Here is a 14200-nt window from a genome sequence, read left to right as displayed (position 1 = left end):
GGGAGCAACTGGGTGATCCTTCTTTGTCATTTTCACATGTTATGGTAGTAAAAGCACAAGTCTTACAAATAAATATAACAATGGCTTTTTTCTGTTTAAGTAGCCCTCATTGTGTGACAGGGATTTGGCATTCATAACACCTGGGTCGTGGTTGAATCATCTCTTTTGTGACTGAATGACATAAGCTGGACCTATCTACATGGCAGCAATGATAAGAGCTTGGAAAATATGCTTCTGTGATTTACAAAAACATGCAACTGACAAAGTTTGAAAATTATTCTCGCTTATTCCATTTTATGCTGTAGCAGTCAGCAATACATTAAACCAGCAAGAAAATTAAGGATGTAAAATCTGCACTTTGTCAATTAAAGTGAGGAAAAATGTCAGTGTTTAAAGGTTAGGGTTACACTTTGTCAGCGTTTATAAATATCAATAATTAATTTTACTTCAGACACATGTATTGCAAAAATATCAAGGAAGTAAATCATTCTCAAGATAAGGTGTTCAGAAAATATGCAACTGCAACTAAGGACTATTAGTATATAATATTAATACGCATATGAAGAAAACCTTTCACAAACCCCTTTTAAATAATTCATAAAGATTATCAACTACATGGAGGTGTGTCAGGGTATCTTGTGAAAAAAAAAAAAAAAAAATATATATATATATATATATATCTCACTTGTACTAGAATACCCAATCAGAGCGTTTCAGGGGGCAAGAATACGGCAAATTTGAATATTTAATCAGGAATAAATGTAGCGTAGAAAACATTGTGCACTATTTACAGGCTAATAGAGCCCTGTACTGTGACACAGATGAAAGCTGGCTTTGATTCTTTGTTTTCTACTCAATCTCAGCATTACTCACCCACACATACACATTCGTACAGTGCTTTTATCAATGCCTAAGCTTTTTATCTAACAGTCACACTCACATAGATGCATCACAGGCAACTCAGAGTTCAGCATCTTGCCCAAGATGGAAAAGCCAGGGGTCGATCCACTGACCTTTCGACTGGCACGTGACCTGCTCAGCCACAGCTGGCCTGCATGGATTGAAGCAGTTGCAAGAGTAGACACACTTGGTCGGTGTTGAGGATGGTCCTGTTATTAAAGCTGGGGTCATCCTGTAATTTATTACAAACTACCTCCGCTGCTTTGGCTGCACTGAAAGCTCTCCTCGCTGCTGCTGTTGAATATCTGTTTGTCAACGCGGTGAAACATTTATTCAGACTGTTTGCATTAAAAAAATCATAAATCTCTGTAAGTAATAGCACAAATGTTTTAGCGTTAAAATAAAGTAGCTGAAGTGAAAGCACTCAGCGTGAAGAAGCCTGTATGTATTACGCGACTGAATCATAACTATTGATTGGTTAATGTGTATTTACTTTTAATGCTGCAGTTAAATGCTGCATCGGTTACTTACATACTGCTGGGTAATGATGTGTCGTCGTGAACGAAACGGCTCTTAGACCCGACTCTTTGAAGTGAACGACGCAAGCCAGCTACTTATTGGGTCTGAAATGCACCGGGATGTCATGCTTGGAGAAAACTCTCCTGAGTTTTTCTGATACACCGGCTACATAGGGGATGACAATGTTGTTGCGTCTGTCCTTCTTATCCTCCCTCGCTGGTGTCTGATCTTCTTTTCTGTGCCTCTCTGCTGACTTTAAGAACACCCAATTAGGATAACTGCACGTTTTGAGTGCTTCCTTTACATGCGTGTGTTCCCTCTTTTTTCCTTCAGGAGGAACACAGCACAGCGAAGCGGGGGATGAAGAGGGGGATGAAGAGGAGTTTACACCTGCATCACAAACAACATAAGGCTTCATCAGATTAACATGGCACACACAACACTTTGTCCTATGGTCTGGGGTACCTGTAACATAATCTGTGTTACTCAGTTTCTCTTGGACAGTATAGGGCCCACAGAACTTTGCCTGGAGAGAGGATCCAGGAACGGGTAGGAGAGTCAACACTTTGTCACCCACCTCTCTTTTATTGTTTTATCATTTCTTCCTAGTACATTTGCTAGTTTATTTTTCCTAATATTTTCACTTTTTTAAAGGCTGCAGATATTTTTCTCAAAGTATTTTCTCTCTTTTTCTTATTGATTTCAAATGTATTTCTTTAAAATCTGTGAGGTTTTGTTTTTCAACACATAAATTTGTGTTTTTTGTGTGAATTTGCCGATTTGTCTTTAATTTTTTTTTAAACTGTTCCTCTAGATTTGCCAGTATTTTATTTTATTCCTTTCCTAAAGCTTTGTGAATACTTTTCTTTCTTTCTTTTCTTTCTCGACCTCCCATTTCTTTCTAAAAAAAAAATGCTGTTTTCTTGCTGGTAAATTTGCCAGTTTATTATTTTTTAAATAAAATTTCCATTATTTAACACGTGAATTTGCCAAGATTTTTTCCTTAAATTTGCTATTTTTTCCCCATTTTTTCTTATTAATTTGCAATTTCTTTCTAGAAAATTTGCTGTTCTTTTAGGCAAATTTGCCAATTTATTTCTCAAAAAATGTCCATATTGTTGCGCTAAATGTGTAAGTATTTTATTGTATTTTATTTTATTTCGTATTTTAGTCTTCAAAATTCAGATGTTTTTCTATTTCTTTTTTGTTATTATTTTACTTTATTTTGGTTTATGCATCGTGGAAAATCTGAAAACGCTCTATTAAAAAGAAGTTGGCCTTCAAATATATATATGTTACCTCTTTGTGTACCTGCGCAGGTTTCACAGGTGTTTTCTTTCTAACGGATGACACCGGGGAGATCAACAGAAGGATAACAGCGACCCCTCCGACAGCCCGTGAGAGTGTGACGGTGCTGCAGAGCTGCAGGCTGCTGTCTGCTGATGGAGGAGGTGGGATGAGGCTGACTGAGCTCACGGCCGTAAAGAGCTGCTTGTGTCTGCACCACCGACATCAGCAGTGTTCATAAAGGCGCTTTGTGCATCGCTAATCCGCTCTGATGTCACGGTGCAGAAGGAGGGGCTGAGCTCTCTCTGTAATCCGAGCAAGTTGTGTCTGGAGGGACAAACCGAGCCGATCCGGGCGAGAACGCGCAGACACAGGGGCGATGTACACTACGGCAGCCGAAGCCGGGCCTCTCCTCCACTGACATGCAGGTAAATGAGTAAATGTCACCTCCCAGAGCTGGTGTGATAGACGAGGAATCGTGGATTTCTGGTGGTTTTAGTGGGAATGTGAACGGGTCGTTTCCACTGATGGCGGATCTGACACCTGCGGAGGATGAATGTGGAGCGCGAGAGGGCAGAGAGGGAGGCTTTTAGACAGGTGACAGTTCGCTAAACGGTTTTATCTCCTTTCCACGAGCACGTCAGGAAATGTTTTAGAGATCGTGATGCAGTGAACGACTATAAAATATCCAAAAAAAAAAAGAAAAACAAAACCCCACCAATGACCGTTTAGGAAATGGGAACTATAACATTTCAACGATTCGAAGAAGCGGGCTGTAAGACTGGCTGATCATTTATAATGACAGTAGCAATCACAAAAGCAAAGACGGCTTTTGGTATTTTAACATCAAGGCCATGGGAGGGTATTTAAGAAACCGAGTGCGCCTTCAAAATAAAAGCTCATGGCAGCTTTATGGGTTAATCGTCTCCCAGAGGCTACATGTAATACAGTGCACGTAATGTCACGATTGATGCATCCCTGTATGGGCCATATGCTTGCTGAGTGGGTGTCTGTTTCTGTGGTGTGTGTGTGTGGGGGGGGGGATGAATCATACTTGGATAGAGAAAGATGAGGATAGGTGTACATACGTTTTCATCTGCCCATTGCTTTCTTTTTTTTAATTTCCTTAAAGCATAATGTGAGAAAATATTAAAATTATGTATTAAAACCCTAAACTAGCTTAGGTTACTTCAGTTTACTGTTATGTAAGGCAGCTAATCATGAGGAGACGATGGAACTGGGTTATGTTGGGCATTTTTTCTTTGAAATATGCAAATCAAATTTGTTTTTGGTTAGCTGCCTATGAACTAATCATAACTGAACAAAAATAAATAAAGTTGCTTTAAGTGTTACTGCAGTATTGAGTGTGCAGGCTTAAAAACCAATACAAGAAAGCCTGTAATTCCTGTAGTGGCCACTTGAGGCCAAGTGAGTCATCCCCATCGACTCCGATGTTAAAATGCTCAACTTTACACCATTAAAAGCATTTTTTAAAGCCTGGTACGAAAACGGTTTTAGCTTCTATAAATGACGACTCTTCCAGGTGTATTCTGCAGTTAGGGGGTGGCCAGTTTGTTTGAAAGCTTCAGTTTTGATTAATGACATTGTTTGTTAACCTTGTACTAATTAGTAGATATGTATCTGTGCATTGCACCCTTACAGTTTATGAATACTAGCTTGGCCTGATAACCGAACTACCTAGCTAGCTGATAACCAACAAAACACTTTCATGTCTTCCTTCCCTCGCTCCCAAAAAAATGGCAGATGCCACCTCCCTGAGCCTGCTTTTGCCAGAGGTTTCTTCCTGTTAAAAGGGAGTTTTTCCCTCCCAATGTCACTTTCCTACAGAGTTACTTTTGCGAGATCTCGCAAACTTGAGATCTCAAAAGATCATCTTCATTTTTTTTCCCCTCCAATGTCCCTTGCGGGGTTCCCAAATGCCTGCTATTATAATACAATATAATATAATATAATATAACATAATATAAATTGATTTTTGCTTTCTTTTTTAGTTTTTTATTACTTAATTAATTACTTATCTTTTCCATTTTGAGTGAATTTATTTTCACTGTGGGACTAATTAGCTGAGGTTAGCTTTGCTTAGCTTAAAGGACTAAAAATCCATGATCAGACATAAGATCCACATTGAAACAGATATTTCTTTTATGTGACGTTCTCCCTGATGGCGTTAAGCAGGTGCTGACGGTCCACCTCAAGTTTGTAAACGTGGCCAGGATTGTCCAAGTTTGTGCCAATAGTTGGATGTATGAAATGGGATGCTAGTGTTTGTCACAGTTTCCTGATAGTTCATAGACTAAATGTTTAATCATGTAACATAATGACAGCAGCATTGATACTGAAATCAATTATTTGTTGGTTTAATTCTGCCTTTTAGCCCTGATGCATGCATAGAGTGTTAAATAGATTTAATCATTCAGGGCTTTGCTGGTATGTATAGTGTGTGTGGATGATTGTCAGTGAAAGGTCAGCGAGTTAATGGGTTAGTAAATCCCCCACCCGGCAGCTTTCACTTCAGCCTGACAGATGGAGGCGTGGCGCTCGCCTCTCAGCTTTGCATGCCCTGCCTGACTAACAGCAGTGCTGCCAGGGCCATCTGTGACCCAAGTCACCCCTTTCTCCCTGGACTCACCCAGCCGCTGCTATCCAGTTGTAAATTCCACTCAGAGTGGGACATTAGCCATGCTGGAGGTCCATCCTCGATCTTCCTGCTTCCCCTCCTGACAGTTGTGTTCTGTCCTCATGTTTCATCATCACCATTAACCTTTGCCCTCACCATCCAGCATATTCACATATTCGCTTTTGTGCCTTTAATTTACTTAACACCTTTACAGAGGTGGTGGTGTTATGAGACAGCTGTAATCCTTGTACCACCTTTTCACAGTTTATTATGACTGCTGCAAAGCCACTGACATTCATCAAAAGAGATGCAAATGACATGAAGATGAGAGGGGAAAAATATAAGGATGCTTCAGAGGTTTTGCTGCATGTGAAAAATGTTGGCACCCACCAAAGACCTTGGCCTTTCACCAAAGAAAAATCACCAGGAATATGATTAAAACATATAAATATAATTTTTTCTGTTTATTAAATAGATAAAAAATAACAGGAATATCCACAGACTTTCATTAAGTATGGTCACATACTCTTTGCTTTAAGCATACGCAGACCAATCTTTGTTAAGTAAGTAGCTGAATGCTCCAGATTCTTGGTTTTCTAAAGCTGTATACAGATCAGTTTTTCCCTCAGTAGGTCTTTTGAAATTGCCTTAACAAAAAAAAAAAAAAATAGCAGTAAGCATTCTCGACGCTGCAAAATCCATTTATACTTTTTTTTTGTTTCTGCCTTGGTTTGTTGTAATACACATTAAGACGTTTACTGAGGTTTTGCTTTCACACAGGACGGTTCATCCATTCATGAGGGAAGCAAAACAGTTTTCTGACTGTAGCGTCGTCAGCAGATTTATTAGCAGTGACGTGTTACGTTAGACTGGATAACTGAAATGGGATCAAGAGCTTCCTGTGTCTGTTTGTTAGGAATAAACGAAAAAATTAAGTCAAAGATGTTTGTGGGACACTTAACTAGCGAGCTGTGGGAAAGCTTCCAGAAACACCATGCATAAATAGACTTCCTGGATCCAGATGAAGTTGTGATTCTTTCTTTGACATCAAGATGATGTCTCCCAGTTTTTCTGTGAAGATGCATTGCTAAACGTCCCATTTTTCTAAATGTTACATTCATAAAGAATCCAACCAAAAAGTTCTGGATCGAGATCTAGATCCGGAAAGACTCCTCAAGTTAACGTCCTTAATTGGCTCCGCAAATGCTTCCAAAACTTTTTGAGGCATCCTGCTTACAAGTGAACAGAGAAAGCAGTCGTGTCTGCATTTAGGTTTGCAACCCCACATTAACTATTTCCTCCATAAAGACGACCGCCCCTGTAGCCTTAATGACGTGTTTTGGCACCCCAGTTTATCAGTCAAAGCACAATTTGACAGCCGTTAGAATTTCTGGGTTTTTCCGAGCATAGCCGTAGTAAGCTGTACAGGAAGAGATCACCCTCACTAACTTCTTATGTACACCCAGTTATTTTGTTCTAGAAGCAGGTCCAAAATATCACAGAAACCACTCAGTTCAGAAAAAGAGAAACAAGGATTACGCCTAGTAGGTGTCCAAGGTGGAGAAGATACACACATACATAGCCAGTTCTGCAGAAGCGGGACTAATTTCCACAATATGAAAACCATCAAGGACATGATGTGTATCTGCAGATCATCTCTAGTACTGCAATAGCCCCTCCTGCTTGGCTCCTCAGTACAACCGTGTCTCTGTTTCTCAGATGTTATTTGCTCACATTTTTGAGTAAATATAGTAAAAAAAATAGTCATTTGGTTCAGATTACTGTCGTATTCTCCTATTTTAAGTTCTTCCTTGCATTGCTAAAGCCACAAGCCTTTATCCTGAGGTTTTTGTGCTTACGTTCAGAATAAATAAGAAAAAGGCTTTGAGGTGTTTATCTGCGTTCTTTAGCAATGAATGCAAAAAATGGAAGTCTTGGTTCACATATGCACGGCCAGCATTGGAAGCCCTGAAAAAGTCCATAACCCCCGGAGGCCAAGTCAGCAAACAAGCGCGCCGATGGACTCTCTGATTGACCATTAGCTGCAGAGCTGTAAGAAGAAGCTAAAAAAGTTGTAATGTAACTCTAATGTATTTATAGATTCTTGTAATAAGTGAGGGCAGATCAGATACGAACCTTTTAAGATGCATCTGCGCTGGTCTTTATAAACTACACTGCAGTGTAGTTTATAAAGACTGTCCAGAACCAGTTTAATATTCTGAAACATGCTGCGAGGTGACGTTCGGGTGTCCTCTCTCAGCTTATTGACCTCAGAAGCCTGCGATACAAGATAAATGAGTGATTCCCCAGTAGCCTCGTCACATTAAATACATATCAAAAAGGGGCTTCTCCTTCACAGAGGGCATTTATTATTTAGATCACTCCCTTTTCCATTCTTCTCTGTCAGATCTTATCACGTAGCAAGAAAGAAGCCCCTCCTTGTCCCCCTGCCCTGCCTCCTCCTCTCCCTCTTCCTTCTCGTGTTTTCCACCCTGTGCCATCTGCCAGCTGCTGGCGGACGGACGGATGAACGGGGTGCAGATTAAAGTGCATCCCAGAGGATTTGGATTTTGTTTTGTTTTTTTGCTATTAGCAGTATAGTCCCTGCTTAGTGTGATATGCAATATTGCTGTTTTTTAAAGAGATGTTCGTTAGTCAATGGCATATAAACCTTCAAAACAAAAGACCTGGAAAATGTAAAGTAGCAGTCTACAATAATTTTAACTTAATGCTTTTGTAGTAAATGGTAAATGGCCTGCATTTGTATAGCGCTTTACTCAGTCCCTAAGGACCCCAAAGTGCTTTACACTACATTCAGTCATTCACACACACATTCACACACTGGTGATGGCAAGCTACATTGTAGCCACAGCCACCCTGGGGCGCACTGACAGAGGCGAGGCTGCCGGACACTGGCGCCACCGGGCCCTCTGACCACCACCAGTAGGCAAACATGGGGTTAGTATCTTGCCCAAGGATATTTGGCAGTAAATAAAGTAAATAAAGACCAGTAATTAAGATATTGATTTGTGATGAAGCGCATCGGCAGCTGGCACAGATCACAGTGGGAAATCAATCTAGATTCACGGTGACTGGCCTCCAGTTACTAGCAGCCTTATGTATTTTGGTACAGACAAGGTGTACCCGTGTCTGAAAAAGAGGTGATTGTTATCCGTGCTTGGCGATCTCGGGAGACGTCATAGCTTTCATCTCAAGCTCATAAATCCTTCTGTAGCTCTTATTCTGGTTTAAACAATCAGACAAATGGGGTGAGTGGGACGTAGGTGTGTAAGTAATAAATAAACAGAGCTGCAGACTTATTTTCACACCTCTGCTGCTGCACCATTGGATAAAGCAAAGTATAGCTTTCAAAAAGAGGTGGACATGACTGAGGACACGGGTCCATCCGACACTGAGAATGAGCCCCAGGCGGCAGAGACCTGCAGTGCAAACTAGGGGTGATCACCAAAGCCACCATTATTTTATTTTAGATGTTAGGCAAACATGTTAATGGAATCTGTGAGTCCTTATATCAACACAATGATTATTATTCTTTCACTTATCCGTTAGCAAAAGTTTTTATTTTAATATAATTTTTACCCCGTTTGTCTCAGGCTTCAAAGCCTTCATGTTTTATCCTTACCCTTTAATAATTTTCCTGCTTATGTCGTGTCTCCATCTCTCCCAGGTTGTGCCCTGAGCTGGCTTTTCTTGGCAGTAAGAGGAGCATGTTCTGAAAATTGGACTCGAATCATACCCCAGCCATGAGCCACAAGTATCAGGGAGAGGCAACGGGGGAAGGCAGCGAGGAACACAAGGAGGTGTCGGGGCCTCCGAGGAGCAGGCAGCCCAATGGGACCACTGGAGACCCTCCTGTACGCCGGTCCTGGAGACCATGTCAGATGCTCAACCAGGATGGGGAACTGAATCCCCTTCATCACCATCACCCTCCTCCTCACCATCACCACCACCATCACCACCACCACCCACCTGGAGGTCGTGGACCGCCTCGGCACCGCCGCCGGCCTCCATCAGGGCAAGGGCAAAGTCAGCCTCTGAGTCCGGTCTCTGCCCCAGCTGCGGTTAGTCAGGATGCTGACCCACGTCCTGTCCAGCAACCCCGCGCTGCCGTCACTCGCTATCGCCGTCATGGTGACCCTAACCCCAGACTGAGAAGTCACAGACAGCGGCAGCCATTCAGAGAGGTTCAGGACTCCTCACCAGGTGTGGAAGAGAGAGAAGGTCCACGGCAGGTGCAGGTGCAGGAATCATCCACAGCTGATCCTGTAGTGGACCAATCACAGGACAGGGAATCTTCTCACCAGACTCCCATTGCTGTTGTTACACCCACCCACCTTGCATCTGGTGCTGCACCCCGTGAAGTACAGCTTGACACTCACAATGCTCCTCCTGATGATGCTGAAGAAGATCTCCAGGAGAGTAAAATGGAGTGTGAGCAGGAATCAGATCTTAAAGAGGATCATCGAAAGCAGGAGAAGGTAGGGGATGAGGATGGAGACCACCGCCCAGGAGAAGGTCACTCTGGCTGTGGGCATGATGAGAAAGCTGAGGAGTATGCTGAGAGGGTGGAGGAGGATGAAGAGAGAGTGATGGACAATGTGGAGGAGGATCCTTCAGCTCAGGGAAGTGAAATCACAGATCTCTGCTCTGACACGGAGAGTGCCGCCTCACTCAGTATGGATGGACCTCTCCACAGCCCGCCTCCACTTCACTCACCAACTCCCCCTTCCTCCCCTGATGTTCCAGCTTTCCCCCAGCTGGACCACTTCGGTGAGGACGCCAGTATGAGCCCTCTACCCGATAATGACCTGCCACCAGAAGAAGAGGAGGATGAGGATTACTCTGAGTCATGCTCGTTGTCCCACTCCACTTCTTGCTCTGAATCTTATCCAAAAACCTATGCAGACTTTTATACAGAGTCCCACCAAAAGTCTTACTCAGAGCCGGTCTATGAGTCATACTCGGAGTCAAAACCCCATCCCAACTCTTTTCCCGAGCCGCTTAAGACCTCCTACCCTGAGCCAAACAGGGAACCTCGCAGGCAGGCCAGTCAGAGGACCGAGGCTAACAGGGGCCACCAAGAGTCTCGCCAAGAGCCCTTTACCCCCCACAGACAGGAGAATGTACAAAAAGGAGCTCTGCCCTCCCCCATCGAGGGTTCCCATCATGTCCCGAGGCAGGCCAGAGACCGGCGCTCACAGCGCTCCCCTCTGGATCGCTCTGTTGGCTGCCGGCTGCACCACTATGATGGTCAGTCTGATGGCGAGGGAGGCAGTGCCGATCAAAGCCCTGTCACTAAAAACCGCAGGCAGCCACCCAGACAGCCAGAAACCCAAGCCAAGACCCCTCCATCTGGGCTGAGCAGCTCAGGCGAGGCCCAGGATGAGCAGAATGCAGAAGGTGCAAAGGGCTCAGGCGACGCCATTAGCCTAGCGATTAAAGACATCAAAGAGGCGATTGAGGGGGTGAAGACGAAGACGATGCGCTCCCCGTACACACCTGACCAACCTGTGGAGCCGATCTGGGTGATGAGACAGGAGGTCAGCCCCACGGAGGATATGTACCCCCTGCAGACTACAGCTGGCCATGTTAGTATCCCATCAGTTACTTTATTAATTTCACAACAGACTGAAAGATGCAGTTTGATTGACTCAGGGGAGTAGATCAGTTTAGCCTTTTTATTTTCATGTTCCTGCTGTTTTGTTTTTCTACAGTGAGCAGGTTTCTCTCGTGATGGCAGCAGATAAATATAGAGGTCATTAAACAGAAACAGAACAGAAAGCTGAATCTTTTTAGGGATCAGCATTTTAAGTACAGGAAGCCATCCAACCGCACTATCACATGACAGTGCAGAGATATAGAAGACCTGCAGCTTCTTGGTTTTTGCCTCATTTTCTGTGATTTTTCAGGACTTTTTAACATCTCTACCGATTTTTTTTTATTTATTTTCATGCTTCTTCTGTTTCATCTGTAGCATCTAATTTCATGTTTCACACATATTTTATCAGCTCTATACACATTTGATGCATTTTCTTGTCGTTATATGGTAGTCTTCAAATAGACTGTGAGCTACATACTACCAGGTGCACATAAAAAAAGCAATACTTGCAGAAACAATTTTATTTTCTTATTAATTTGATTACTATTCAAATATTTGAGAAACTTGAGCCTCAGTAAATATTATCTCACACTGCTATAGAGCCGCCGGTATCTATCATAGTCACCAGAGTTGAAATCATGAAATATTTTGTCCAAGTCTCTTTGAGTTCTTTACTATTAAGCTTATATATACCCCTACCAGAAAGCACATCAAATCCATGATGCACTACTACTCATGTGCCCTCAAATTATTTATGCCAAAATTCAGAATTTAAGTAATGTGATTACATGTAATTTTGTTACATAAATAAATTGTAAAAATGTTATTTAATAGAATCTGGTCAAATGAAATACGATTGATTGGTATTCATTCAGTTATTCCAAGCATTTTTCCCTCAATGATTAATTATTTGAATAAATAAACTTTTAATTTTGTGTATTTCAGCTGCATTTTACTCAAAAAAAAAATTAATCCTTCATGTTCACGTTAGCAAAGAATCGTCTTTTTGAGTGTGCCTCAAAGTGTTAATTATCGCACCTGGTGGTAAGGTGGTATGGCACAGAGTAGAGTATTAATTCATGATTTTGGCGCAACTTAGCTGAGATAGGAGTTTTGTGTAGCCCAGCATGTCAACAGGAGGCAGGGGGCAGAGCAGAATTAGGCTGGTGCTGAACAAAGATGGAGAAACATATAAAGATCATTTTAAAGCAGTGATAGGTATTTGAAAATGTATTTTAGAATATTATTATGTATTACTGCTGTTTATTTTCCACAGTGTTAAAGGGGATCTATTGGGCTCAGTTCCACCTCTGTATTTTTGGACTCTGCTAGAGCAGCTTTGCATGATTCACAGTGCAAAATAATCCATATTCATGGTCCAGCCCCTCAGTTCATCTGCTGTCTGTCCAGTCATTATAGACATCTTTCTTCTGATTGGCTGCCCCTGATAAACAGAAAGTTTGAATAGTGCGTGGGTGGGGCTTTGTGCCTGAGATCACTATATAAAGCAGGGATTTCAGACTCCTTTTAAATGACATAATTCATGCTACATACAGCAACACTTTGATGTTAAGTGGGCTGGACCAGTGAAACTACATGATTAATGTGTAAAATTATAGTAGTAGTTCTGGTAGTTTGTTGCCCAGACTGTCCTGTGAGTTTTTGTTAATTCTCAGAAAATGTTACAGTTTAAAATTTTTCCAGGCCAATATTGGCCCCTGGGCCTTACTTTTGACACCCCTGATATAAGGGATATCTACTCCCACTAAATAGAACATTTGGTACTTACAGTATATAGGACTTTTAAACTCTTATCTGCTGAGCCACAATCGCACTGCACTCATTTTAACAACAAATTCCATAAATAAATAAAAAAAACATAGTAGACTGTCTTTAGGGCTTGACTGATGTCATCAAGTGATTTTTCTGTGGAGCGCTGCACTGATAAAGTTTTTTTTTATCCTTTCCAGTTAGCTTACATTGCTAGCTCTCATTTGATTTTATGGTACACGTATTAATGCTTCATCCTGACCCTTGTATCAAGTTGCAGTTTCACAGGGGTTTTTCCTGTTTCTCTTTTTCCCCTCCCACAGTCTTCTCCTCACTCACCCCCTGAGTCAGCTTCTGAGTCTCCAAGCTGCTACACCTCAGCTCCAGTTCGGGATCCGGTCAGTCCCCTGAGGGTTGATCACTCTTCTAGAGCACCCAATCCCCAAAGTTATCACACTGGACAGTCCCAGCACAACCATCACCACCACCTGCACCAACAAGGCCACCAGTCACAGCAGAGGGATGCCGCTAGGTCACCGCAGACATACACCCAGCCACAGCCGTACCCACACATGCCGCCTAATCAGCATCAACAGTGTCAACATCAGCAGCAGCAGCAGCAGCTCCCCTCTCAACAGCCACAGACTCAAGCTCAGCAACAGTCACCTCCTCAGAAGCCATCTGTGCAGGAGGTGAGAGTTTAACTTACCAAAACGCAGCTCTTTGTTTTACCCAGTATTAAGTTTCTGTAGATAACAACCGACTGATATTTGGAATAAATGTCACATGAGAGTTTTATAAATGTGGGTCATAATAAGGCTAAGAAAGATCTTTGGGTGTTTGAAAAAGTGTTACAGCCTGTGCAGGTTTGTGGAAAAGGAGGGATAATATTCTGAGAAAAGGTCATATTAAAGTCATAGAATTATGAGAAAGGAAACTCAGTAATGCAGATAAAATGCAGATTTACAAGAAATAATCTCAGATTTATGGGGGAAAACTTGCCAATGTATGAGGTATAAAACGAAATGTATAAAATTGACATAAAGTAAACTTACAGATCTACTAGAAAAATGTTGCAAATTTATGAGAATAATTTACAAATGTAGGAGAAAAAAAACATCCCACAAATTTACTTGAAAGAAACTCCAACATCTAAGAGATTTAAAAAGTCACAAATTTACAAGAAATAAAGTAATTAACTAAAAAAACTTACACATTTGAGAGAGGGAGAAAAAAAATTAAAAAAAACCCTCACAAATCAAATAGATTAAAAAGTCACATATTTAAGACATAAACACACAAATTTGCTATAAGAAAGTTTGCACATTTATGAATAAAAATTTACCAATAAGGAAAAAAAGGTTAAAAAAAACTTCCACCATATTTATAGCATATTGCTCTTATCTCTAGTTCTTTCCAGTAACATTCCTGCGACCCCTTAAATGAATCTAAAATGCCATCGTAGA

The 14200-nt window shown here is 41.7% G+C and overlaps 1 protein-coding gene across 1 annotated transcript in view; it reads left to right on the top strand.

Moving 5' to 3' along the window:
* Window positions 1-2796: 2796 nt before the first annotated feature.
* LOC146705499 (uncharacterized) overlaps window positions 2797-14200 on the top strand; it is a 26343-nt gene continuing 14939 nt past the window's right edge. The window contains exons 1-3 of the mRNA XM_085463179.1: window positions 2797-3134; window positions 9033-10953; window positions 13058-13426. Of these exons, the coding sequence (XP_085319305.1) occupies window positions 9109-10953; window positions 13058-13426 (2214 nt within the window). The 5' untranslated portion in view covers window positions 2797-3134; window positions 9033-9108. The remainder of the gene's footprint in view (window positions 3135-9032; window positions 10954-13057; window positions 13427-14200) is intronic.

This window comes from Copadichromis virginalis, linkage group LG7 (genome assembly GCF_057382275.1).
Source record: "Copadichromis virginalis isolate Kocher_CV1m ecotype Utaka linkage group LG7, C_Virginalis_male_GT1.1, whole genome shotgun sequence".
In the NCBI taxonomy this organism is placed as follows: Eukaryota; Metazoa; Chordata; class Actinopteri; order Cichliformes; family Cichlidae; genus Copadichromis; species Copadichromis virginalis.
Note: the sequence above shows the minus strand (reverse complement) of the source record. Positions and strands in the feature narration are given on the sequence as shown.